General features: G+C 38.0%; 1 protein-coding gene across 4 annotated transcripts in view; it reads left to right on the top strand.

Moving 5' to 3' along the window:
- The window catches only part of APBA1 (amyloid beta precursor protein binding family A member 1), an 84,746-nt gene extending 59,951 nt beyond the window's left edge, over window positions 1-24,795 (top strand). For 3 of the 4 annotated variants that reach the window (XM_027709404.1, XM_027709406.1, XM_027709405.1), the window contains 10 exons: window positions 2,536-2,575; window positions 4,130-4,275; window positions 8,970-9,002; window positions 10,131-10,217; window positions 10,793-10,978; window positions 14,049-14,228; window positions 15,031-15,243; window positions 19,048-19,167; window positions 19,760-19,900; window positions 21,253-24,795. In XM_027709404.1, coding sequence (XP_027565205.1) covers window positions 2,536-2,575; window positions 4,130-4,275; window positions 8,970-9,002; window positions 10,131-10,217; window positions 10,793-10,978; window positions 14,049-14,228; window positions 15,031-15,243; window positions 19,048-19,167; window positions 19,760-19,900; window positions 21,253-21,324 — 1,218 coding nt within the window. In that variant the 3' untranslated portion in view covers window positions 21,325-24,795. The remainder of the gene's footprint in view (window positions 1-2,535; window positions 2,576-4,129; window positions 4,276-8,969; window positions 9,003-10,130; window positions 10,218-10,792; window positions 10,979-14,048; window positions 14,229-15,030; window positions 15,244-19,047; window positions 19,168-19,759; window positions 19,901-21,252) is intronic. The other variant, XM_027709407.1, reaches the window with a different exon arrangement.
- The last annotated feature ends 140 nt before the right edge of the window (window positions 24,796-24,935 follow it).

Genomic DNA, 24,935 nt, shown 5'->3' with positions numbered 1-24,935 from the left:
GTTATCTTCCTGTATTAAAGACCTGATCCACTACAAGAGGAAATACTGATTACAGTTGAAACACTAATTAGTAATCCATTCTTTCTATTTTTCTTTTGTAATTATCAAGGGATAAGGAAGCTTTCAACATGTATGTAGTTGTTCCAGTCTGTACTTGCATTTAGAAGATAATGAAAAGTTTCAAAAGACTGGAGAAACCCATAATTTTTCACATGCCAAAGTTTTCAACAGTAGATCATGCCATTAAGTTTTCATCTGCTGTACTGTTAGCTTATTAAAGCCTTCAGCTTTCTTCATATATATTCTATATTTTAACAATTTTTAGATATCAGTAAATGTACCCAAAGGAAGAAAACAAACAAGATTTTAGGTTGTGCTTACATGTAGTTACAGAGGTGGTAAACTGGGTTTCACAGCAGGATGTGTCAGCTATTAGTTTCCCTCAGATGGGGAATATTTCCTGCCTTAGTATTCCAAGGCAAGAATAAAGTGATAAAACAGCCTCATAATTTTTGGGGTTGAATTTTAGGGCTTAGGAAAACTTTTTCTTAAAAATAAATTTTATAATACTAGATGGCAATGACATTATCAAGAGTAATGAAACATTAATGACCTTGATATTTCATTATTCATGGTTATGTAAAATTAAAAGGTGTAGGTTTCCATCTGTTGGTAACTTTACCTGTTACTTTACTGTTCCTGTGGTCTTAGTAGAATGTCTTTCAACCTGAGTTATGAACAAGGGACATTAAATTTGTGTGTGGGTTTTTGCAAAAAAGACATATGATGATGGTTTACACCACTCTATCCTAAAAATAGGTTGCTGGTTGGTTTGCTGAATAGTTGCTAAATCTGTATCACAGCCTTTGTCCACCCTGTTTAAAGAAAGTAAAGATCATTTATATGCATGAGCGGCCTCTGGTGTGTAGGGGATTTGTTCTCTAAGCCTGTCAGAGCCCAATGTTTCAATCTCCTCTTTAGCACTACACCAGCAACTATTACAAACAATTGTTGGAGTCTGTGGATAGGTGGTTTGGTAGGAACATTCATCTGAGGAGATGAAGGAGCCAGAGATCTGAAAAGGCATGCCAGTGTTCTCACACCAGCTTAAATGCCTTGGCAGTGGATTCATTATTGACATCTTTACTGATGCTGGTAGACTATCTGATGGACAGATTTCTTAGTTTTGCAGCTCAGTCAGGGAGTGGCAAGAACTCAAAGGCTATGCAGGCTCTGCTGTCTGTGCCACAACCTTTTGGTTTTGTTTTGCAAAGTTCATTTTATAGCAAGACAAGCATCATTGATTAAAAAATATTACTTGTTACATCCTTTTCCATTTCTTACACAGGAAAAGGACTCCTTGGGGTTAGTCAATTGACCTGTCACATAACTGTTACCTTGCTGTTACCTGTTTTTTCCACTAATACCCAGTTGCCTGTCATAAAGAAAAATAATTTGGCTTATATTTCCCTGTGTGTCATCTGGAAATATACTTGTTAAAGATATTATGCATTTTTCTGATCGTAGGTATGGATTTTCTTTTAATTAAATTATATCAAGCAGTTATTGGAGGAGTTACTGCTAGTACAGTCAGTTGTAGATTCATTAAAGTTTTGTAATCCTTCAGCTATCCAGAAGTCCTATCAGCATATGATAGCAGCAGGTATTTCAATATACCCATTGCCATCTATATATTGCCACACAGAATTTTATTTGATAAATTTTCATATGTAGTTTATGTTATTGTTTATAACATAATATGTTATATGTAATATGGCTTACTCACTGAAAGTTGTAGCCTTCAGATGTTTGAAGTGTTAGTCATGGAGTCTTTCATATAACATACCCGTTGGAAGTAAGGTCTTCCTTTAGTCTGTTTATTTACATATGGAACTCAGTATTCTATTTCTTTACTCTTTAGGTAATTGAAGCTACCGAATGTGGTTTTGTGCTTCTTATGGTGTAAGCATAGTTGGTGGGGAGGCCATAGTGAATTCGGTTATCCCGTGGAATACAGGTTGCTGCATAACCTGATAAAATTTCGAAAGCCTTTTGTAGGCTGTGTTAATGAGGGATACGTCTAAGAACAGTCCTAATGAATAACAGCATTTTGTTAATGGTGGTTTCAGTAATGAATAATAACAGTATAGTGCAATTTTTATATTCCTGCCTGTATTTATTTGTTGGAAGATCCAAGTGTCTTTGAGATATTATATACTTTCTTGCATATTTCTTATTAAAAGTATAGCACCTATTGGTAGGCAAATTAATGCACTAGTGAACGCCAACAAGAACTGAAGTCTGGGCCTAGCATATTGCCTGGTGGATAGACAGAAATGAAATACATTGAATTTTACTCTAGTAGGCACTTAGATTTTGAAAATATTAAATATAGTAATAAATATTAATAATTGGCAATCTTCCTTTGCTAATAACTGTGACTCATTTAATATTTTTTTTTTTGCATGGAAAAATTTTTAATGCATATTTGTGCATGTTATGTTCTGTTTGAAATCCTTTTTGTCTTAATTACAGTCCAGAAAAAGCTTGGCTTCATTTCCAACGTATGTTGAAGGTAAGATAATTCTGCAATTTCTAAATGGTTTTTTTGGTATCAAAAACCCACTGGCATGGGTTTATAAAATAAAAAAACTATTTTATTTGCTGAATAGAAAAGCTACTAGGGTTGGGTATACTGATTTAGATTAAATTATGTCCAATCTGGAACGTGATCCTGAGCTAAATCCTACTGTAGTCTTTCAGAAGTTCATAAACATGGAGCTTTTATTTTTTTAGTATTTCATTTATAATTTCTGTGTCTGTTCTCCTGGGGTTTTTTCTCAGTATCACTTAAAATACTACATTTTTATGGTATTTACACAACATGTATGAATTTCTGTGGACAAGGAAAATAGGCTAAGACTGTGGTACTCTGTCCAGTGTTGATTTTAATTGGCAGGCTTAATCGAATCTCAGTTGGATTAATTAGCAGAATTGGATTAATTGGCAGGCCTGTCAGAGGAAATCTGCTCTGCTTTACAGCTACTTGTCCTCTAATTAAGTAATGCTTCCTGTCTTGGAGTTAAGGTTGCACTAGTGCTGAATTTATTCAGAACAATGTGTAAAAAGCAAGTTACCTCCTACATGAACTGCTGTTACCTTTTGTGTGAGTGCATCCTGTAATACTGTAGGAAGAATGCATGTTGTAACACTCAGTTATTTTGTTGAGAGAGCATGACAGAAGCAGAAAATAGAAGTCTCTTTTCTTCTTTTCCCCCCAGTGATTGTTCTGTATGCTTGATGAAATGTCAGAAATACGGTTGAGATGATACTTTATTTGAACTGCCTTGTAACTACTTCGATTGATTTACAGTGTGCTGTGTTTAATTGATTGTTTTCTTTAGACTGCAAACTGATCATTGGTTTAGTCTTCAGTGTATAAGCTGGATGCTTTGGAGTCTCTGGCCATATTGTCAATTAGTCCATAGCAGAGCATTGGAATTTTGCAGCAATGAAAGATCTCTCTTAGAATTTAAATTCATTTCCTATTGGTAGTCCTCTCTACCAAGGGCTATTTAAAATAATCCTCTTCTCCTAAAAGAAAAAAAAATTTAAAAAAGTAAACTAAAATTTTCTTAGATCTTGGTCCAGTGCAAAATTCCTTAAAAATACAAATGTGCAGCAGTCTATGAAAAAGCTTGCCAGGGTGGGGAGAAGGCGTTGGAACATTTTTTCTTATTTCTCATTATTCTACTCTGATTTGATTGGTAATAAAATAAATTAATTTTTCCAAGTCAAGTTTGTCTTGCCCACGGCAATAATTAGTGAGTATCTCTCCCTGTCCCTGTCTTTCCCCATGAGCCTTTTGTTATATTTTCTCTCCCCTGCCCAGATGAGGAGGGGAGTGATTGAGCTGCTTTGGTGGGCAGGGTCAACCCACCACAGATGTTGAGAGCATTTGCTTAACGTTTTGTGTTGTACTTTGAAAGTACTGGTTGCCTTATCATCATGCTAAACTGAAGTATTTCAGAGGATTTGCAGCCATCAGGTGCAAGCTCAAGTTGTCAAAGTGCTGCTGTTTTGCTGTGGTTCATCATGATTGTTGCAGTGATTCTTTCCTGTGTTACAGTTCCTGGACCTTGTGATCCTGAAGACTTAATCGATGGAATCATTTTTGCTGCCAATTACCTTGGTTCAACTCAACTGCTTTCTGATAAAACTCCCTCCAAGAATGTGAGAATGATGCAGGCTCAGGAAGCTGTCAGCAGAATCAAGGTGCGTAATGATTCCTGCTGCCTCTTGTATGGGTGTCTTATGGTTGTGGATATGACCTTCTCACTTATGCAGTAAATTTTTCATGTGGGGTTATCTGTGGTTTCAGAAAGGTAAAGTGCCTCACCTTTCCTTCTGCAAAAAAAATTGTACATTTAATGCTGCTTTTGGAAAAGACCGATAAGGGGGAGTTAGCAGGTCATTTTAATTCCCTGTAGTAATACTTGTGCCGTGTACACTAAGCCAGAATCTGAAGTGAGTGGTGGTCAAACTTATATATTATCTGGGTGTTGAGCGAAAACAGGTTTAGAGTGTAAAACACAACTGGTAAATGTTGCAGCTGCTTCTGCCTTGGCACTTGATGGAATTGCTACTGAGGTGATGATTGCAGTTATTTTTGACCCTGGTGTGGATACTTGTTTCTCCACACATAGCAGCTAGGTGCTGATTTAAAAAGGAAACATCTGTGATGGTATAGAGATGTATGAAATAAAAATAACTGGTCCTAGAGTATGGTACATTTGCTTTGCTTGTTTGGAAAAAAGAAATGCCAGCCAATTTCTGTACAGGCCATGACAAGCAATGGGTAGGCTGCTGTATTTGAAGTTACAGTTATGACACTGTCAACTGAAATTATACGTGTGAATGAAATATTGCACGGTTGCACAAGATGCTGCAATATTCCCACTACCCATACATGACTGGATGGTAGGCACGCAGCTTCGTCTTCTCCTGATTCAGCTAACCAACACAATCTCCTCTGGGAATTTTAAGTAGTTTAATATTTGTGTGTTCTTCTTTTGTAGTTTATTTTGGGTTCCAGCTCAGATTTGGTGTGTGATTGTATAAAAGAGAGAGAAAGAGGAGAGAAGGTTATCAGCAAAGCCAGTAGTATTGTCTGTTAAGGTCGGCTGATGCTTCCTACTATAATTCCTTCCAGTGTTTTCCATAACAGGTGTTCAGTTCAGTATGTAACTTTAACACAGAAGCTCCAACTAGAACCATTGAGAGACTACCATAAATTGCAATTTTGATGATGTTCTAATGCATAAGTTCTTGTAACCTTGTCTCTGAAAATCATTAACACTCTAGCATTTTAGAAGAGGCTGGAATGTAGCCTTCCTGTTAAAGATAGATCATCCTCTGACATCTCTGTAGAAGTTTTCGCAAACTTAAACTACTGAGCCTTTTGCAAAAGAATGATTTATCTTTGTTCATTGGAGACTCTGTATTCAGTAACATTCTTTAAAAATGTTTCACTCAGCTTTCTCAACCCTGGCAGGTCTTGGTGGGTTCTTCCTAAAGCTGCGGTGGTTTCCCCTGTTGAGTCTGCTTTATTTCTGCTCTGGGTGCAAGTAAGGCTGTGCCCCTCTGTTTGGTAGTCCCTATGTATTCTTTCCTGATGCTTGGCCATCTTGTAGAAAATTTGTCTGATTTGAATGGATGGGAAACCAAAGGTAAGAAAGATAAGGGAGAGAAATAAGGGCTTTGGTGAGGCTGGATCTAGGAGTGACACATCACTGGAGGTTGAAAGGAAAGTTTGGCATCAGCTGTCATAGGAAAATGGTATCAGGAGTGACACTTGAGCCTGGGGCTGGGCAGGAAGTTTGCACCTAGAAGGTAAAGCTTCTGTGGGAATATACAGTAGAAAAAGATTGAAGGGATGTGGTAGAGAAAATGAAACAATTTATTCAAATTGGGCCTATGAGATGTAAGAGTACGGAATCTTTCTTTAATACTAAATGTATTTCTTAGAAATTCATTAAAATATTCTGTTATGTTTCAGCACTTCTGTGCTTCAAAACAGAAAGAAATCTATTTAACTCATTTCACTCATAGCTCCCATAATTTATGCATCCATATAAATTGGTGGGCATGCGTATTTTTTGTTGTAGTATATTTGTCTCAGGATTGAGGTCCAAATAGTTGCGTTGTTGACCTGGTAAAACCCTAGCTGTTGTGACTGCTTTTCTGAAGCTCAGTTTATTTCAGATTATTGGCTTACTGCATGGCACACAATACCATTGTACACTTCTTTGACAGTTACTACATTTTGCTTCTAAGTGAAGCTCAGGCAACCTCCCTTCACCTTGGTTTGTTTGTTAGGGTGGGCTTTGGCTGGTTTTGTCACTGATTGCCATTTAAGCTAAATGGTTTTAGTGAGAAATTCAGTGTGATAGAAGGAGTTGCTGCTGCCAAATTCATCACTGCATCAGATAGCCTTTATCCCATATGTATAAAGTATGCAGGCTTTAAGTTAAGAGCATTAAAAAGGAGGTGAAGAGTTTTGTTTAAGCGCTGTGATGTACACATACCTTCACTTAAGTGTGTTCCTTTTGAATTTAATAATCCCTATAATGCTTCCTTTTAGCAGAGCCTTCAGACCACATATTCATTCATTTAGAATTTGAACAGATTTTGAAAACAATTTTCCATGTTACTTCTTTAAAAAGGTATTTCTTTAGTTATAAGTACAAGAGTTGGATGTTTTCTTGCTTGGCCATTCATCTCTGTGAAGTCCAACAAAGTTAAAACAGAAACAGTGCTTTGAAGGTATTCATCAAATGTAGTTATGAATACTTCAGTAGGAGGCACTCTTAGTTTGCTGTGTGGCAGGTTTGAGCATTTTTAGATAATACCTGGTTCAATTTCTGAGTGTAGTAGAACCCATGTGTGGAAATATTTTAATATTCTGCACATTTTCTTTTCTCAGTGTCATCTCAATGCTCACGTTGTTGCACTATATTTTCCATAGAGGCTAAGTGGGTTGAGTAAACTTAAGATATCCCTGTAGCAAAAGTGGAAGCTTACTGGTTTTTAATATTTTATAATTTTGGAAATTAAAAATATAATATATAAATAATTACATTTCATTTACCTTAAGTGAAAATCACAAATTCTGTGTATTTTAAAAAAATAATTTTATATAGATTAGATAGTTTCTGGGTTTTTTTGAAATACTCTTCTGATTTGAATTAGCAAAATAACATGGTGACAAAGAGGATTTGTATAATAAAGTGTCCTGCATAGAATTATCCTAATTTTTTTATTGTTCATGCACTATAACCTTTTTTTGTGACATTTCTGTGCATTGTTAAATCACTTATTAGATTTAGAAGTGCTTGTTCCATATCATTACCTTACTTTTAAGAAATATTTGAAATTTGTTCTTCAAAATGCTTCCATTTGAAGAACAGAATTTTCAATAAATTGAATGATAGTGTATTTTAATAGCTCAGAGATTTTTTCCTCCCATTTCTTCTTTTTGGGCTGCGCTTTTCTTCATTTGGGAGGTCTGTCACTCTAAAGTTTGGGGTGGAGGACAAACTGTCGGAAGGGGAGCTTGATTTTAGAAAGCAATTTAAATGCTCTACCTCAGGAGTATCTCCCCCTTACCCAGTGTATGGCAGGCAGCTGTTATTCAAGATAAGTATATTATTTCTTACTATTAATTTAAATTAATAGTAGTGTAATGAAGAGCCTGCCATGTGAGGCAGTTCTTATAGTTTGCAATCACCAGGCTACCAAATACTTCTTAATTTGAAAAAGATGACTAAAAGCTAATATGAGAATGTTTCTATTTGAAAATAAGCAGCATGGTATAAACTTTGGATAGCTGCTTTCAGATTTGTTTAGACAAAACCTGATAGCTTTAAGTTGTGAGCATCAGTATAAAACATTTGATGTGTCTTGTGATTCAGACCTCCTGTTTGTTCTTCCTAAAAGTAGTTAGGGCTGAATCTGTATGGAGTCTGTAGCAGTAAGCCTCCTTCCCATCACAAGAACACCTGTTAATTTAATCAGCAAAGAGACTGTTAGTGTTGGAAGTAAAAGAGTAACTGCCAGCCTGGTGAGTATTACATTTCTTCACTAAGGAGGTCCAGAAGTTCAGTTCACCTTGATTTGAATTAGTGATTGCAAAACTGTAAAAATTGTATTTATTTACGTTGTTAGTGGAAACCTGTTTTAAGGTGTCTGTGAAACTGAAGTACTTGCTCCACTGCTTCCTTGAAAAAATGCAATAGTATGGACTTATCTTTGTGTAGGTGTCACAGGAAAATCTGTTGTCCAGAGAACATGTCCAGTGTGAACATGGGTTTATTAGTATAATATGGGTTTATTTGCTCAGAAGGAGAAGAAAATGAAGGGGACAGTTACCTTCTGTCATTTTGTTTTTCCAGGAAACAGTAGCATAATTTTAAGGAGGTTATTTTTCTGAAGTCTGTTAAAGTATGAGATCCAAAAAGCTGGAATAGCAAGGCTTAGAATTCTTCTCTCACCTTTTACATTGACGTGCCTTCAAAAGATGTAACATCATGGTTTATAGTGCTGGAAGTGATGGGAAGCTCTGTTTTGTTTCTTAAAAAAAAAACACCAACAACCAAAAGACCCCCAAGTGCACCCAAAATAACCTTGTTTATTGCAAGTAACATTTTAAGAGAAAAAAAAATCCTTTTGTGTTCTTCCTGACTCTTTTGGTGCTGTTTCTTTTCATTTGTGAAAGTAATTGTGCTAAACATGAAATTATTTTTTTAAGCCAAAAAGAAAAGGAGGAAATTAATCTAAGCAGGGACTAATTTAGATCAGCTAGTAGTTTATGAGCCCTGACATTAGCATGCAGATTCCTGCTTGACTTGGAGTCTCTATAAGTTCTTCTCTAACTGTTCTCCTGTCTCTGTTTGTTCCATGCTAAGCAGATGGCCCAGAAATTAGCCAAAAGCAGGAAGAAGGTGCAGTACAAACTCCATCAGCTTGATGTTATGCTTGTTCTTTTGTTTTCTGGGAGGGTTTTTTCCTTTCTTTTTATTTTGTGGTTTTATTTTCTGCATCCAGCAAGGTTTTTTCAGATTTATTTCTGAGCCACCATACAAGCTGACATGTGTCAGAAATCAGTTCCCTGATTGACCATTTTTTGTTGCTTATCATTAGCCATTTCATGTTAGAAGTAGCATAAAGATTGGATTTATCAAATAGTTACAGGCAGTAGCCAAAATGCATACTAAGGAATCAGTACTGAAAGAGGCAAAGGTTTTAACTCTGTAAAATGATAGATTAAAATGAGGTGTGGGTTTTTTTTTTCTTTTAGCCCTTTTTTTTTTTAATCTTTCTGTAAGGCTGCATTGTTTGATTCACAGAGATGTCAAATTGCTGGATGCAAAAAAGAAAAAAGTTTGTCTATACACACAGTAATATACTGAGATTGGCTCATCTTTGTAATAAGTTTTGTTTGTGGAGCTTTTAAGTATCTTTTAACAAAATGTAATTTAAAAAAATTATGAATGTTTTGCTTTCTATTAACAAAATATGACTTCTAAAGGTGGGTTACTGCTTGAATAGTACGTTGTCTGACTGTGAAGGTCCTCTTAGCAGAACAGCATTATGAATTGCTTAAATAATACCCACCTGTGGTACAGGTTTTTCCATTGGTCTTGGCAGCCACTGTTAGCCCGTATAGAGATTCCTTGGGCAAGAGATGCTGTTAGGCCTTTCTATGGCTTGTGTGAAACCCTTACTTAAAGTGGAATTCATAGTGTGCAGAAAATGGTAGAATCATTTTGATTTTCATGAAATCTTTATCTGGTTCATGCTGCAGTCAGTTATAATTTTACTGAATTGGTAAAAATATCAGGGAAGCTTTTATGAGGTTAACTTTTTTTTCAAACAATACCCAATTCACTTTCACATATATGATATAGTTTCCACATCTTTGTGTTTATCTTTTGCTTCTGCAGTCTAATACTCTATCCTTCATTGCTGTTCTGATGACTGTGTCTTAGTGCACCCTTGTCTGTGAACTAACATCATTAGTAAGTATGTTACCTAATGGCTTTGTTTGACTCTAATCCATTTATTTGCAGGCTCCAGAAGGTGAATCTCAACCCATGACTGAAGTAGACCTCTTCATTTCTACACAGAGAATTAAAGTACTGAATGCAGACACACAGGTACAGACATAAACACCTTTGTCAGTTTTGTGCGAGTAGTCTGCTGAAATAGACTTTCACCTACATGCCAAAATTTGTCCTTCAAAATGTGCTGGCTCTTGTATTTCCCTCCGGGATTTCGTAGTAAGAAATCTGTGGTCAACAACAGTATCGTACAGGCAATTATTCTGGTGTGTGACTCTAGAAAGGGTTAGAATTTGTGGGTAAATAATTGCAATCATCTCATTTCTCATTAACCCTGATGCATGACGTATTGACTGTGCTCAGAGTAGTCCAAAATGTTTAGTTGTAATAATTTGGTGATAGTCCTCTACACGTACACATCCAGCATACACATGTTCAGATATTGAGGTCTTTATGTGATTTAACACAGAAAAAAAACACCTTTAATTTGTAAAACTTTGTCTTTTACTTTTGAAAAGTGAAGCTCTTGTTTCCTGTTGGCATGTCCCTTCTTGCAGGTATTACAGACTTCACTTAGCAAAGGTCTTATTGCTGTCTGTGTGTTTTCATCCTAGGTGTGCAATAAGAACTTGGTTGAAGCAGCTGCTTATGTTGATTTTCTTATTCCCCAGGAAACCATGATGGATCATCCCCTGCGGACCATTTCTTACATCGCTGATATAGGAAATATAGTTGTTTTGATGGCTCGTAGGCGAATGCCACGGTCTAACTCCCAGGATAATGTGGAAGCATCTCACCCTTCCCAAGACGGAAAGAGACAGTACAAAATGATTTGCCATGTCTTTGAGTCTGAGGATGTAAGCAACTACTTTGTCTTATAATTTTTTAGGGATGGAAAAGTAAGCACATTTCAGTAGGTCTGATGTTCACTGTTAGTGGCCCTGCTTGCTTTTAAACTGCAACCACTATTTCATCTAAGCAGAGGAACTTACCTTCTGTTTATATGTTTGGACCCAACATTTTACTCAAGAAATTGGTGTTCATAGAAGTGCTTCCCGTTTTTAAGCTCCTTGATTGCCTTCCCAATAACAGTGAGAGGAGGGTCCAGTTGCTACAGTTTACAAATACCAGCTCACATTCTGCATAAGAGAGTGAAAGTCTATCAGACATGCTTATTTTCCTAGGAAAACTCTAATCCCAAGCCTTGCATCAAGGATCAAGTCACTGATACATACTTGAAAGGTGATCTTTTATTTTTCAGGAGGCTTGTGTTGGGGGATCAGTTGCTGTTACCATATCAAAAAGCCAGCAAATAAAGTTGGTAATTTCAACAATTCCAAAGTGTGTCTCTGAATAGAGACACAGATTTTAGTCTATGGTGCAGGTTACTAAGTTAGCTTATGTAGGACTTTATATCCTGTTTTCACAATCAATGTGCAGAACCTGCTGATTTTATGCACTTTTTAAAGCTCAGTAACTGAAAGACATATCAGATTGAAGTAACAAATCAGACATATCAGATTGAAGTGGCTAGATATTTAGTTGTCAGGATCATTATCATGTTATGGCTAGTAACTTGGGAAAATAAAAAAAATCTCAGTTCTAAATCATCCAAATAGCAGAGTATTACATAACTAAGGTGAAAATATCAGTTTCTTATAAAATACTCACATATCTTCCAATCTACAGTATATCACCAAGGACTTGGAGATGGGAAGATTTTTTAGTGATGTAGTGATGAATCTGTTCTAAACCCATGTCTGAATAAATCATCTGGTTGCAGATAAATGTATATACATGGCCCAATGCTGAAATTAAAAATAAGGACGAGAGCACTGACCCAAAGTAATCCTGTACCATAATTATGACAGAGAATATAAAAAATGTGGGTTTTTTTCCCACAAAATAACATGTAAACCAGTTTTGCAAAGCTTTTCAAGAATCTGGTATGAAATAAAGAGTAGCCAACGTATTTTTTGCTTAATATTATTTGATAGGCTGCCTGTTTTGAGGCTGCTGTTCCTGTATTTCTAGTCACAAATTTTGACACTGCTTGCTCTCTTACTGGCCAGTTGAAAAAGCAAAAATAAAACTGTCAGATGTCAGAGGCTGGGGCTTATTTTACTTCAGCATGTGGTGGTCTGACGCTTGGATGATCTAGACTTCCTGGATCTGTTTCCCAGGCTGCTCACTGGGACATTTGACTTGCTGGGATCTATGCTTCTCAATTTATGGTTTCTTTGGATCAGCCCATATTTGTGTCAGATGTGATCCTCTCTGTGCCACTAGACATTGGCGTGGAAGGTACATGCCTTTAGATCCAGCAAAAGCATTACTCATTCATGTGAAAATATGCTGAGAAATGGCAGATTATATCAGCTCTTCTTAGTCGCGGTATGTAGTTCACAGATAGCCTGCAAAATGTATCTCAAATACCCAAGTGACTAACAGAATGGAAGCAATATAGCACCTTATTAGCAGGAAGGAAATGGCTTCTTAAAAATCTTGTACATCCAATGAAGTAATGCAGCCTGTTTATATTATAAAACTTGTCTTTTCTTCTTCTGGGACAGCTGGGTGTTTGGAAGAAGGTACACGGTGAGTAGAAGTTACAGAGTGAGACAGAAGCTGTAAGCCTGCAAGTGGGTGTTGTCCAGAATATGTCTCTGCTTGGACAAGTCCTTGTCTAAGGAGGACAGCGCCAGATTTTCAACTCTATTTAGAGCTATATCTTCAAACGAGCTGAACCCCAGTGATGTGTCCAAAGGCTGGGAGCTGAACTCTTCCTGGAGTGAAGATACATATGTATGAATGTAAAGTCTGCATTTATCTCATGACTTAAGTTATGAACCTATGGAAGTGTAGTTTTCCCCTTGCTGTCTTGTCCTTGCTATCAAAACCAGGTTGATCTGAGCTTTGGTAGTATACTGGCAGTCTACGTATTGATCTTTTCAGCACCAGCAATCATGCTATTCTCTTCAGCAGATTTAGTGCTAGTGTGAGTTGTTTAAGATACAATCAAATTTTTAGTTTAGGTTGGGAACCTTTTGTTTATTAGGGAGCAAACTGGACTTTAGGTATAGCCAGTAGGCTCTATAAAATATACCTGAGCAGCATTCATTCATCACCAGCCAGCCATGTCAGCTGTGGAGTTCTCCTCTTCTCTTCCCTCTCTTTGTCACAGCCAGCACAGCTGCAGGTGCAAGAGGGTGCCTGCAAAGGACAGGACGAGAAGGAAAGAGGCAGAGAACTGGCAGAATCATGGGATCTGGAGGGAGTGAAACAAGAAATATAGGGGAGAGAGTCTGAAGGAGGTAGCAGGTTGAAGAAGGAGATGCATGTGACCATTTCTAGTCACTTCAAGGCCTTGATTTGGTCACTAATTGCTGCCCTTTTCCTGTTTTGTCTGAGACTGAGATAGGAGCAGTCAATATGAACGTGATGGTCCTAAAGGATGGTAAGAAAAGTTGGAAATACCTTCTTAAATGTGTCTGTGTGTTTTCTGATAGACATTTTCGTTTTCATTGCTGGCTTGTCAGAGAATGACATTGTCCTGGCTGGAAGGGAGAGCCATCTGGGAGCTGCATGGGTAGGAAGAATTGTAGGTGCAACCCACAGTGACTGCAGTGGCTATACCTTTACGCTTATATTGGCAGTTCTTACCTGTGAAAGGATGGCTTTATTTCTGGTATTTATTATTGCTTACCAAGCTGGATTCACAGCAGAGGTGAATGTGTTGACATTTTATGGGTCTTTTAAATTAGTAATGCACAAATATGTTTTAGACTGGATGGCAGTAAATTGTAGGTTTGTCAACTTGATGATCCATTTTTCAATGTGATTGTAACAGAGAAAGTGTCAATGCACACAACCATCAGAATGTTTCGCATTTTTCTTTTCTCTTCTCTTCTCTGGGAACTGCTACAGGCGCAGCTGATTGCACAGTCCATAGGTCAAGCATTTAGTGTGGCCTACCAAGAATTTCTGAGGGCAAATGGAATCAACCCAGAAGACCTTAGCCAGAAGGAATATAGCGACTTGCTCAATACCCAGGACATGTACAATGATGACCTGATTCACTTCTCGAAGTCTGAAAATTGCAAAGATGTATGTATCTTTTTTTTTTCTGTAACAGTATTAAGCTACTCTGTATCAGTTGCAGGCCCTTGTTGGCAGAAATCAAAAAACCTTTAATACTTCCTATAAATTAGCTCAGTTAGTCTAGAATATCCTCCCTAATAGGGACACCCTGTCGTCAGTTCTGTTTCAAAGGCAAACAGTGAACCCAAAAGTTATCAGCATTGAAATAATTTACCATCTGTTGTCATTCTTTTTACCAAACAATTTTGAGACATTTGAAAGTGAACTTGAAACAGATTAACAGATTAATGCAATTTGAAAGATTACAGTAAATAATATAAAATTTATAGAGGCCTGGGTGTTTATGAAAGTGGCTGATTCCAGTTTTTAAATAATTGTGTGTGCCAGAAGGCTTTGCAGCTTGCTTAACAAAAATGAACCAATGCACCACTGGAACACACAGGTAATGATTTTCTAATCCACAGTTGTAAACTCTTGCAATGTCTTCCTGTTTAGGATTGTCCACCAAAACCAATGGCACTAGGATTTCTTCCACTCCCATTTCCTTGCTCATACACAAAAATTACTTGTGAGAGGTGTTTTTGCACTAAGTAAAATCTATATTTTGTAGTGCTGATCATTTAATGTTTGAATACAAAGGAAATGTGTAAAATGTGTACCCTATTTTGGTTTTGCTTTGAATTAGGAAGATAGGTTGCAAACAAAGAAGGGTATGTTTGTTGGTTATATAGATGTTGGGAGGGGGGTGATGTAAGTTCCACAGATGTGAAAAAAAGTATTTTTTTAAACACTTTTTCTTATTGTACAGGTTTACATTGAAAAGCAAAAGGGAGAAATCCTAGGTGTGGTGATTGTGGAGTCTGGCTGGGGTTCCATTTTGCCTACAGTTATCATAGCCAACATGATGCATGGAGGACCGGCAGAGAAGTCTGGGAAGCTGAACATAGGGGACCAGATCATGTCAATCAATGGGACCAGTTTAGTTGGTTTACCACTCTCAACATGTCAGAGCATCATAAAGGTAGGGAAAATGTTTCTGGAAGTTACACGTTTTAAAAGAGTTACATAACAGGAGAGCAGAAAGTATAGAACATTTGAATAAGTTTGAAACATTTGAAACGTTTGCATAGAACTTTCCATTTCATGATCTTTAAAATACAGTGTGAATTAAGCTACACCAATTTTCTGACTCCACATAGAACCACAGAATGGGTAGGGTGGCAAGGGAGCACTGGAAGTCATGTAGTCCAACCTTCCTGCTTCAGCAGGGTTCCCTAGAGCACGTTACTCAGGACTGTGTATTGATGGCTTTTGAATATCTCCAGAGAAAAACAGTTCAAAGTCTCTCTGGAAATCTGTTCCAATGCTCAGCCACCCTCACAGTAAAGAAATCCTTCCTTATGTTCAGGTGGAACTTCCTGTGTTCCAGTTTCTGCCCTTTGCCTCTCATCCTATTCCTCTGCACCACGAAGAAGAGCCTGACTGCATTCTCCTGACGCCCTCTCTTCAGATACTTATAGACATTGATGAGGTCCTCTCTCAGTTATCTCTTCTCGAGGCTGAACAAGCCCAGCTCCCTCAGGCTTTCATAGAATCATAGAATTGTTTAGGTTGGAAAAGACCTCTTAGATCATTGAGTCCAGTTGTTAACAGTTTCCTCGTAAGTGAGGAGCTCACAGTCCCATAACTATCTTTGTTGCCTTCCATTGGACTCGTTCCAGGAGCTCCATGTCTCTCTTATACTGAGGAGCCCAGAACTAGACACAGCACTCCAGATGTGACCTCAGCAGGGCTGAGTAGAGGGGCATGATCACCTCCCTCAGTCTTCTGGAAATTCTCTTCCTAAATGCATCCCAGCATATCTTTGGCCTGTTTGGCCACAAGGACACACTGCTGGCTCATGGACAGCTGCTTGTCCACCAGGACCCCCAGGTCCTTCTCTGCAGAGCTGATTTCCAGCAAGTTGGCTGCCAGCCTGTGCTGGTGCCTGGATTATTCCTCCACCTATGCAGGACCTTGCATTTGCCCTTGTTGAATTTCAGAAAGTTCTTCTCTGCACGTTTCTCCAGCCTGTCAAGGTCCTTCTGAAGAGCTGCACAGCACCTGGGGGTATTGGCTGCTCCTCCCAGCTTTGTGTCATCAGAGAACTTGCTGAGGAGGCACTCCATCCCTGATAAGTTAAATAATACTGGGACTAGAGTTGAACCTTCAGGGACACTGCTAGCTACCGGCCTCCAACTGACCTGTGTCACTGATCCCAACCCTCTGAGTTCTGCCATTCAGCCATTTCTCAATCCATCTCACCATCCACTCATCCAGTTCTGAATTCCTGAGCTTGACTATGAGGATATCATGAGACAGCATCAGAAGTCTTGAGAAAGTCTAGATACTCTCCCAGAAGGTGTGCTGTGCTATTTATTTGCATAGACAAGGGCTCTGTGCATAACTTCACAAGTGAACGTTTTGTTCGGAAGGAAGATACTATCAGATATGCACTTGAAATTTTATATGACAAATGGAGGCACAGATGGTTAATGTTGTCCTAGGCCATATTAGCTGTTAAATGCCTCAGTATCTGGATGAAATAGAGTTAATCCTTTTTTGTTCTTGTATACCTATTTTTGAAACTTTAAAACTTTGAAACAAAGACATACCCTCTGTGGAATCTTTGCCCAAGTTGTTTAAAAGTGTGGAGCTTCTCTTCACTTGGCTAAATGGGATACTTTAATTAGAAGAGCTTTCTTCTAGTTGTCAGAAACGTATGTGAGTTCAAAGAGCATGCAGGTCATCTGGAACTGAACTATGTCTGGGGTAGCTGTAGCATACAAGGGAATAAGTATTTGAACATCAGAGTTTAAAGAATGGGAAAGATGCATCTCTAGGGAGTGTTTGAGATAAAGCTGTATGAAATTATTTGTTGAAGTAGTCCCTCGGGGCTCTGCAGATCATCACATGCGGACATGTCATGTAATGCTGGTTATATGCTATACAGACAGCCTTCTCTGATTTTTACAAATATATCTGTTACACTTATTAATCCAGGCAACTTTTTGGTAACAAGTTATATTACGTACCTTTTTTTTCGTATTGTATTTTTTAAAAATTGTAAAATACATTTTACATTTACAAGGTCAGTTTGCCAAGTGAAAAAAAAATGTATGAAGTAAATTCTCATTTTTTTTTCTTCATGGATTATCTCTTAATACTACTTGAACTAAAATGTTTGCTATAAAGACTTCACATTCTGGTTTCCCAAAATGTTGATACTGAGTTCTGATGAGTAATAAATGCATAAGTCACTGAACCAGCCACTTCAGATTCAGTGAGTAGAAATGATAGCCTGGAAGTGTGTCATACTAAAAATATGTCAAAACCTGTCTTACATTTGTAAAGGAAGGACAAAAAAAATCATATTATATGCCAGCTTCAGTGGAACAAAACTGCCTGCCAATTTAGGCTCTTCATAATAGCCATATTTGTTTCCTATCCGCCATCATTTTATTTCTAAAACTGCAATGAGTTACGCTTCTCTTATTCAGTTGGAATTTCACTATGGTCATTAGTACTTTATCAATACAGAAACAACCAGCTTTGCTCTTTCCAGCTTTTGCAGATCTTTGTCCTTCACTGATACTTTCTGCAGTTTCCATAGGAACTGCTAGCCATTTATTTTGTCTTTCTGAAGAGAAAATAATCTGTATGTCTGCAGGTCTTCATAACCACACATCTGGAACTGCTCATGTAGCACTTCTGGAAACTAATATATATGAAACAAGTATATATATGCCATGATGATGATGATGAATCTAAGTACACACTTAAATGTGGCAGAAAATTTTCAGATTTCTTTAGCATGCTGTAAGGACTCCTAGGAAAAGATGATAATATTATGTGGATAAACATATCTCATAAGCACTTCAGACAAGATGATTTCAGTATTATGGATCTAAGCTCTGCTACTAATTTACCATAAACCAATTGCAAACTGACAGAGCTTGGAAGAAGCTTTCCATGTGTTGTGGCTATTCTCTAATAGGTTTATCTTTTTCAGAAGCATCTGGTGCTGGCTACTATCAGAAGCATACTCAAGAACTAGATAAACAAATAAAGTTGGTCAAAATATGCAATTGTTTTGATTCTGATCAGTTTATATTACCAGTCTGCATGATACTGAAAATTAGCCACTTCTGAAATATATGTGCTTTCTGTAAAATTAGAAAAAATTTTGTTAGGGACCACATTACTTTTTTTTTACCAAGTAATATAGATAAATAACTTGCATATTCATCAGGGAAGTAAGAGCACAATGATATCAAATCTGTTGAGGGCATGTGTTGGGAGGAAAGGATTAAAAACAGAAGAATGGCAAGGAGGATGGTAGATTTCGCTCAATTGACCTTGCAGCTGGGAATGCTGAGGTCTGGAAAATAACAGTGTGGGAAACCCCATCTATTATGCCTACTGCTGTTTATCCTGTCTGTTTGAGAAGTAGAATCTCTGTGTAGAGATACCATAGGTGTTTACAGAGACTTGGAGGCACTCTTGTGGACATGCTTGAGCTCCCTCTCTTGGGAGAGAGATCAAAGCTCAGAGATCATAAAAAACACAGGAGAGATCACAGCATGGTGGTTAGCTATATGTGTGCAGGCCCTTGGTAAATTGCTGCATCAGCAGGCCTACCACCCATCAGGATGGGCTGAGCCTAAGCAGGTACTGAAATTGACAGATTGTGAATTAAGTGAGGTGAAAGTTGCTGTGTTTTTTGTAAAATGTTTAACTTTTTCTTTGCCAGCATCCTTCATGGTTTTTTTGGGTTTTTTTACAGGGTTTGAAAAATCAGGCCCGAGTTAAACTGAACATCGTTAGATGTCCTCCAGTAACCACAGTCTTGATCAGAAGACCAGACCTCAGATATCAATTGGGCTTCAGTGTGCAGAATGGGATTGTAAGTAGCTTCCACACTCTCTGGTTAAGCTGCTATTTTCTCCCTCATAGCAAGCAGGATTTTGCACATATGAAATCTCAGATATAAAAGTTGGATTAATAAGAGTTATTTTTTTCTTTGGCTCTCCTTACTTCACAACTTTAGAGTCAGCCAGAGGAACAGAAATGTTGTTTTACTGTAAAAAAAACCAAAAATGTGTAACAGAGTCTGCTTTCATCATGCATCATTCATGTCTCTAACCAAGCCATTTCATGACCTCAAAAGAAAAAGCCTGTTCTTGATCCTCTTTTTTCATAAGGCATCATGAACATTGTTAAACTGAGGTCCTTCATACACTTATAAATTTCCTATCCACAAGACATGTAATGTATGACGTAGCCTTTTCTGACAGTTTATTCTGCTCTTGGAAGAGAATATCCATTAGTTACGTGTCACTAACAAATTTTGCTTTGAGTCAGTGATTGACAACATTTTAAAATTTGTTGCGAGTCCCTGTGTTTAAATGTTGATTTGTAGCTTGTAGGCAAAAATGGGTAATAAAAAGCCTCTGTTCCTTATCCAGCACATGATAAATTTGTCCTTTCCCTTCCAGATCTGTAGCCTTATGAGAGGGGGTATAGCAGAGCGAGGAGGTGTGCGTGTTGGCCATCGGATTATTGAAATCAATGGGCAGAGTGTTGTAGCAACACCCCATGAGAAAATTGTTCACATCCTCTCAAATGCTGTTGGTGAGGTAAGAACTGGCAATGTCTCTAGGCAGTATAGAATAGTTCGTTGCTGGTACCAGTAGCAACCAGTGGAAACCAGTGTAGCAAGTGGTGTCTTTCAAGGGACCATGCTGGGACAATATTTTGTAATGTCTTCATCAGTAACATAGACATAGCACCCTCAGCAAGCTTGAAGGTGACACCAAACTCAGTGGTGCTTAAGGAAAGGGATGCCATTAAAGGGACCTGAACAGGCTAGAAAAGTGGCCCATGTGACACTTGTGAGGTTCAAGAAGACCAAGTGCAAAGTCCTGCATCTGTGTCTGGGCAACCTCCAACATCAATAGACACTGGGGGGGAAGGGATTGAGAGCAGCCCTGCAGAGAAGAATTTGGAAATACTCGTGGATGAAAAACTGGGCATGAGCCAGCAATGGGCACTTGCAGCCCAGAAAGCCAACTGTATCCTGGGCTGTATCAAAAGCAGCGTGGCCAGCAGGTCAAGGGAAGTGATACTCCCTCTCTGCTCTGCTCTTGTGAGGCCCCACCTGGAGTACTGATTCCAGTTCTGCAGTCCCCAGCACAAAAAAGATGTGAACCTGCTTGAGCAGGTCCAGAGGAAGGCCACAAAAAGCATCAGAGGGCTAAAGCACCTTTCTTATGAATAAAGGCTGAGAGAGTTTGGAATGTTCAACCTGGAGAAGAGAAGGCTCCAGGGAGCCACCTGACATCAGCCTTTCAGTGTATAAAAGGGGCTTCTAAGGAAAATGGAGAGAAACTTTTTATCAGGGTCTCCAGTGACAGAACAATGGGCAATGGTTTGAACTGAAAGAGGGTAGATTTAGATTGGACATAAGGAAGAAATCCTTCACTATAGTGGTGGTGAGGCACTGGAACAGGTTGCCCAGAGAAGCTGTGGATACCTCCTCCCTGGAAGTGTTCAAGGCCAGGTTGAATGAGGCTCTGAGCAACCAGGTCTAGTGAAAAATGCAACAGCGCAGTTTGGACTAGATGATCTTCCAAGGTCCCTTCCAATTCAAACGGTTCCCTAATTCTGTGACTCTACCTCTATTAGCCTGTTACTATCAAATCCAAAAAGCAGAAGTGAGAGCAAGCCTGCACACTATTTCTTTCATTATTTGCCCATGGTTCTGCTATGTTTTAGAAGAACCCTAATCTGAAAATATGAAGTGTCCACAATTTTAGATGGTTCATTGATACTAAACATACTGTTTCATGAAGCCGCCACCTTCAATACTTTTAATAAGGATATGAAAACTCTCAAGTTTTACCTTTCTTTTCTACCTTGTATGACTTTAGCGAGTTCTTTCACATGAGGTATGTTTAGGAACATAATTAACTTGGCTTATTTCCCCTAGATTCATATGAAGACTATGCCAGCTGCCATGTACAGACTGTTGACTGCGCAAGAGCAACCAGTTTACATCTAAAGCCGACACCTCACCATCACAATGTGCATGGAAGATGTTTTTCCCCATTAGTGCTTGTCTCTAGTGCTGCATTTGTGTGTCTGCAGAGACATTTCTTTCTCTCTCCCCCCTTCACAGACACAAATACACTGTCACTCTCTCCTCTATCCTTTTTTCCTCTTCTCCCCACCACTTTCCTGTATTTTGGGAAGGGGCAAAATACATCTATGGAACAATTTTGGTTGCATCTTTTTACAAATGAAACTTCATGTAGCTCCACATGCAAAACAGGAAAATAACAGCTGCATTGTCCGTGGAGTATTCACAAATGGCTCTGTTTCATGCTAACATGATTTTGTGGCTATAATTTTACAAACTGAGTAACAGATAAAAGTATAGGGTACAAAGCATTCTCTTGGACATCCTGCATGTGACTTTGCTTTTCTTGTCCTATTTTCCCACAGGCACTGAGCTCAGTACTAAAGGTTTATGTCTGTAGGGAAAGTGGAATACCAAAAGTATAGTTTTGCGCTCAGGAAGAATTGCCTGCTTATGAAGACTCAGTAAATGCTGCTGTCATAAAATGAATTGTCCTAATACACACCTTTCAATTCCCCTCTGTAATCAATTCTTCATGATAGTAGGACCCAAAAAAGTACTCTGTGAATTGCTGAAACATGTTATACTTGTATTACTTACACTAAGAAATTTGGGAGGCATTTTTTACAGCAGTCTCCCGCTCTCTGCCCCCAGATTTCTAACTCCCTGTTTTCTTCGGCTTTGTTTTTAAATGCAACATGTCTTTTATAGTCCCTGCCCATTTTAGAGGTTAAAGTGGAGGGGAGGATCATTAAATATCCACAAGAAAAATAGTAAGGGGATTTCCTGAATAGCTACACTTTTTCTAGGCTCTTAATTCTGAATTTGGTGCACATAGCCACGTGTGCCACTGTATATAGACATTTTTAAAATTGTGCTTGCTATTTATGAAGTTTGAATATAAGAGATCTGCAGACTATTCTAAGTAATTTTGTTCTCTGAGCCAGTTTTAACAAATATTTTTGTCCAAAGACTGTCTGATTTTATTGACTTCCTCTTTAGTTCAAGATACAGATAACAGTGAAGAGGATGAGGTGGGAATAAACTTATTTATTTTGGTATATAATTTAACTTGTGATTTTTTTCCATATGTATGGCACTTAAAGGAGATATGTGTGTACTATATGCACTTGTATGAAGATGATAAACTGTAGAGATGTATGAAATCTAATATTTGATTGGCCTCTAAGTTGCATGCTAGAGACAAAAGGGGAAAAGGGCTGGGTTGGGTTCTTTGTTTTTTTAAGATGGGGAAAAATAAAAATGAAGTAGTGGCTTTTTTTTCCTAGCGAGAGGAGAATTCTACATTCTCTGTAGTTACCTTTTTTCAGGACTATATACTGGTGTTTATACTGAAGCCTAACCATGCATTTAGTCCAGGTTAGTATGTTGATTTCTTTTAAAGAAACAGTTTGTGCTGTGTTTTACTGTGATAGAAAGGCTCAGTGAGATGAAAACAAGGGCAGGCAACACATAGCCACACCCCACTTCTACTTTGCACTGGTGGTGCTGGTCATAGTCCCTTGTTTCTCAGTTATTGTGAGGTGAGCTGTGCAATATGAGTGTTGTTTGCAGTCCAGTGATGATCCTAGACATGACTATGCAGATTCACAGAAGTGGATGTGTGCGTGTGCACATTTGGTGCAAACAATGCCAAGAGCCAGTGAGCAGTCTTGCCAGAGGTCCATTTTTTGTTTTTCTCAAATCATGGATAACCATGGGCTGATCAGAGTTAGAGGATAAACATAGTATTTCAGTGGGAAGCAGATGTCTAAGGGAGGTAAAGAAGAGGCGCATAAACTACTGTAGTAAGTGAATATGTTTTTCTGTTGAGATTAATGTATGATGACTTGCTTTTACTGCATTTCTTGTTGTTACATAATTTAATCCAAGGCTCCAGAATATCAGATTGCGCAAAAGAATGTTGTTAGTGTTCCAGTTAGTACTTAACTCTGCTACCTGACTGATGCAACAAGATAATTAATGACTTGTGAGTATATTGTTTAACTGTAAACATCTGGCTTATGATCATTTGAACTTTCTTTCCAGAACTTTCCATATATATAGTAATACATGTAAATATGATATATAACCATGTATGACTTAGAAGATTATATACAGTGCAGCCTTTCCATAAGTTGCCTAGGAAACTTAGTGAGCTCTTGAAGAGACAGCCATCATGATTCTGGTTCCTGCTGTGTTTATGCCCTCCACTTCACTTGTTTCTGTGGTTCTGTCTAGCTCATGTGGTGAAGACTTTAACTCACTTCACTGGAAACGATGAAGACCTGAACGTGCAAATGTATTTAGAGATAAAACAACTGTTTCTTTGAAAATCTTGCAGCCAGAAGTCTGTGAAGTTAACTGGCATTTGAGTGCTTGAACAGTTCATGCTAAATAGGTGCTTAACATTAAGCAAGTGAATGCTTGCAGGATCAGAGTTTAGCAAAAAAATCTGTTTTTCTAATTAATTGTGTGTGTAAGATTTCTAAACTGGAAGGTCCATAGAATGTGCACACGTCTGAGAACAGTCCTGTAAACAATCCCATTTTACTCCGTAAACAGAAAGAGTTTCAAGAAAATGGAGCTCTAAGGGGAAATCTGGCTGTTCTCTAGACTGGTGCAGCGGTTTGATAGATTAGATTATGGGGATTTTTAACAGATTCAAAGGAACATTCCTTCAAAGGTTTACATTCCTTCTTCAGTGAAAGACCTGAATTCTCTTTCTTTTATCCTTGCTGCTTCATACAGTCTAATTAACTCTTCAGTGTTTACATTAAGGATGAAACATCCCTTATATTTTTTATTTTTGACAAGTATCACGTGTTTGTGTTGAATCTTGTTTGAATTTGACTCTCAGTTGGGATTTCCAAGTTTGCTAGCTTTCCTTGTTTTCTAAATGAAATGTACTTCTGAAGACAGCAATGTGGTTGAGATCTCTTGTATATATTTCACGCAGTACCTAGACTATGAAGTTGTACTATTGTTCTGTAAAGAGGGTGAATAGAAATTATTGTAAAGCGTTGGGAAAAGCATAGTATTGTATTTGTAACAATATTGTTCTTTGTAAACATTTAATGATCTCTCTATATAAATATAAATATATATATAAATATATGTGAGCCTGGAATGTTGATACTGCACATCTACTGAATGTAATTACTCTGATGTTTTCTGCCACAGGTCTCTGACCTCTGTAATGAAGCTGTGGTGGTTTGATTTGGGGGAGGCAGGAGTGAAAAGAGTGGGCTTTTTGCTTTGGATGGGACAGAATGGGGGGTTTCTGGCCAGTTATTTTGTTGTGATGTATTTACTGTGCTACATTCCTTTATTTAACAGAGCGCTAATGTCTGTAAGATTTGCAACAATAAACGACAAAACAAAAATACCTTAGACAAGGCTGAGAATTTGCTCATACTGACCTAGGGGCCTGCTTGCCAATGCTGAATGCATACATGACTGGAAGGTGTCTGAACTTCTCTTCTGCCACTTAGTCTGGAGTAGTTCTGTATATGTGTGAACCACTGCTGTTA

Source organism: Neopelma chrysocephalum, unplaced genomic scaffold, assembly GCF_003984885.1.
Source record: "Neopelma chrysocephalum unplaced genomic scaffold, ASM398488v2 Primary Assembly neopelma1_96778, whole genome shotgun sequence".
Classification (NCBI taxonomy): domain Eukaryota; kingdom Metazoa; phylum Chordata; class Aves; order Passeriformes; family Pipridae; genus Neopelma; species Neopelma chrysocephalum.
This window is presented reverse-complemented; position numbering and strand designations above follow the sequence as displayed.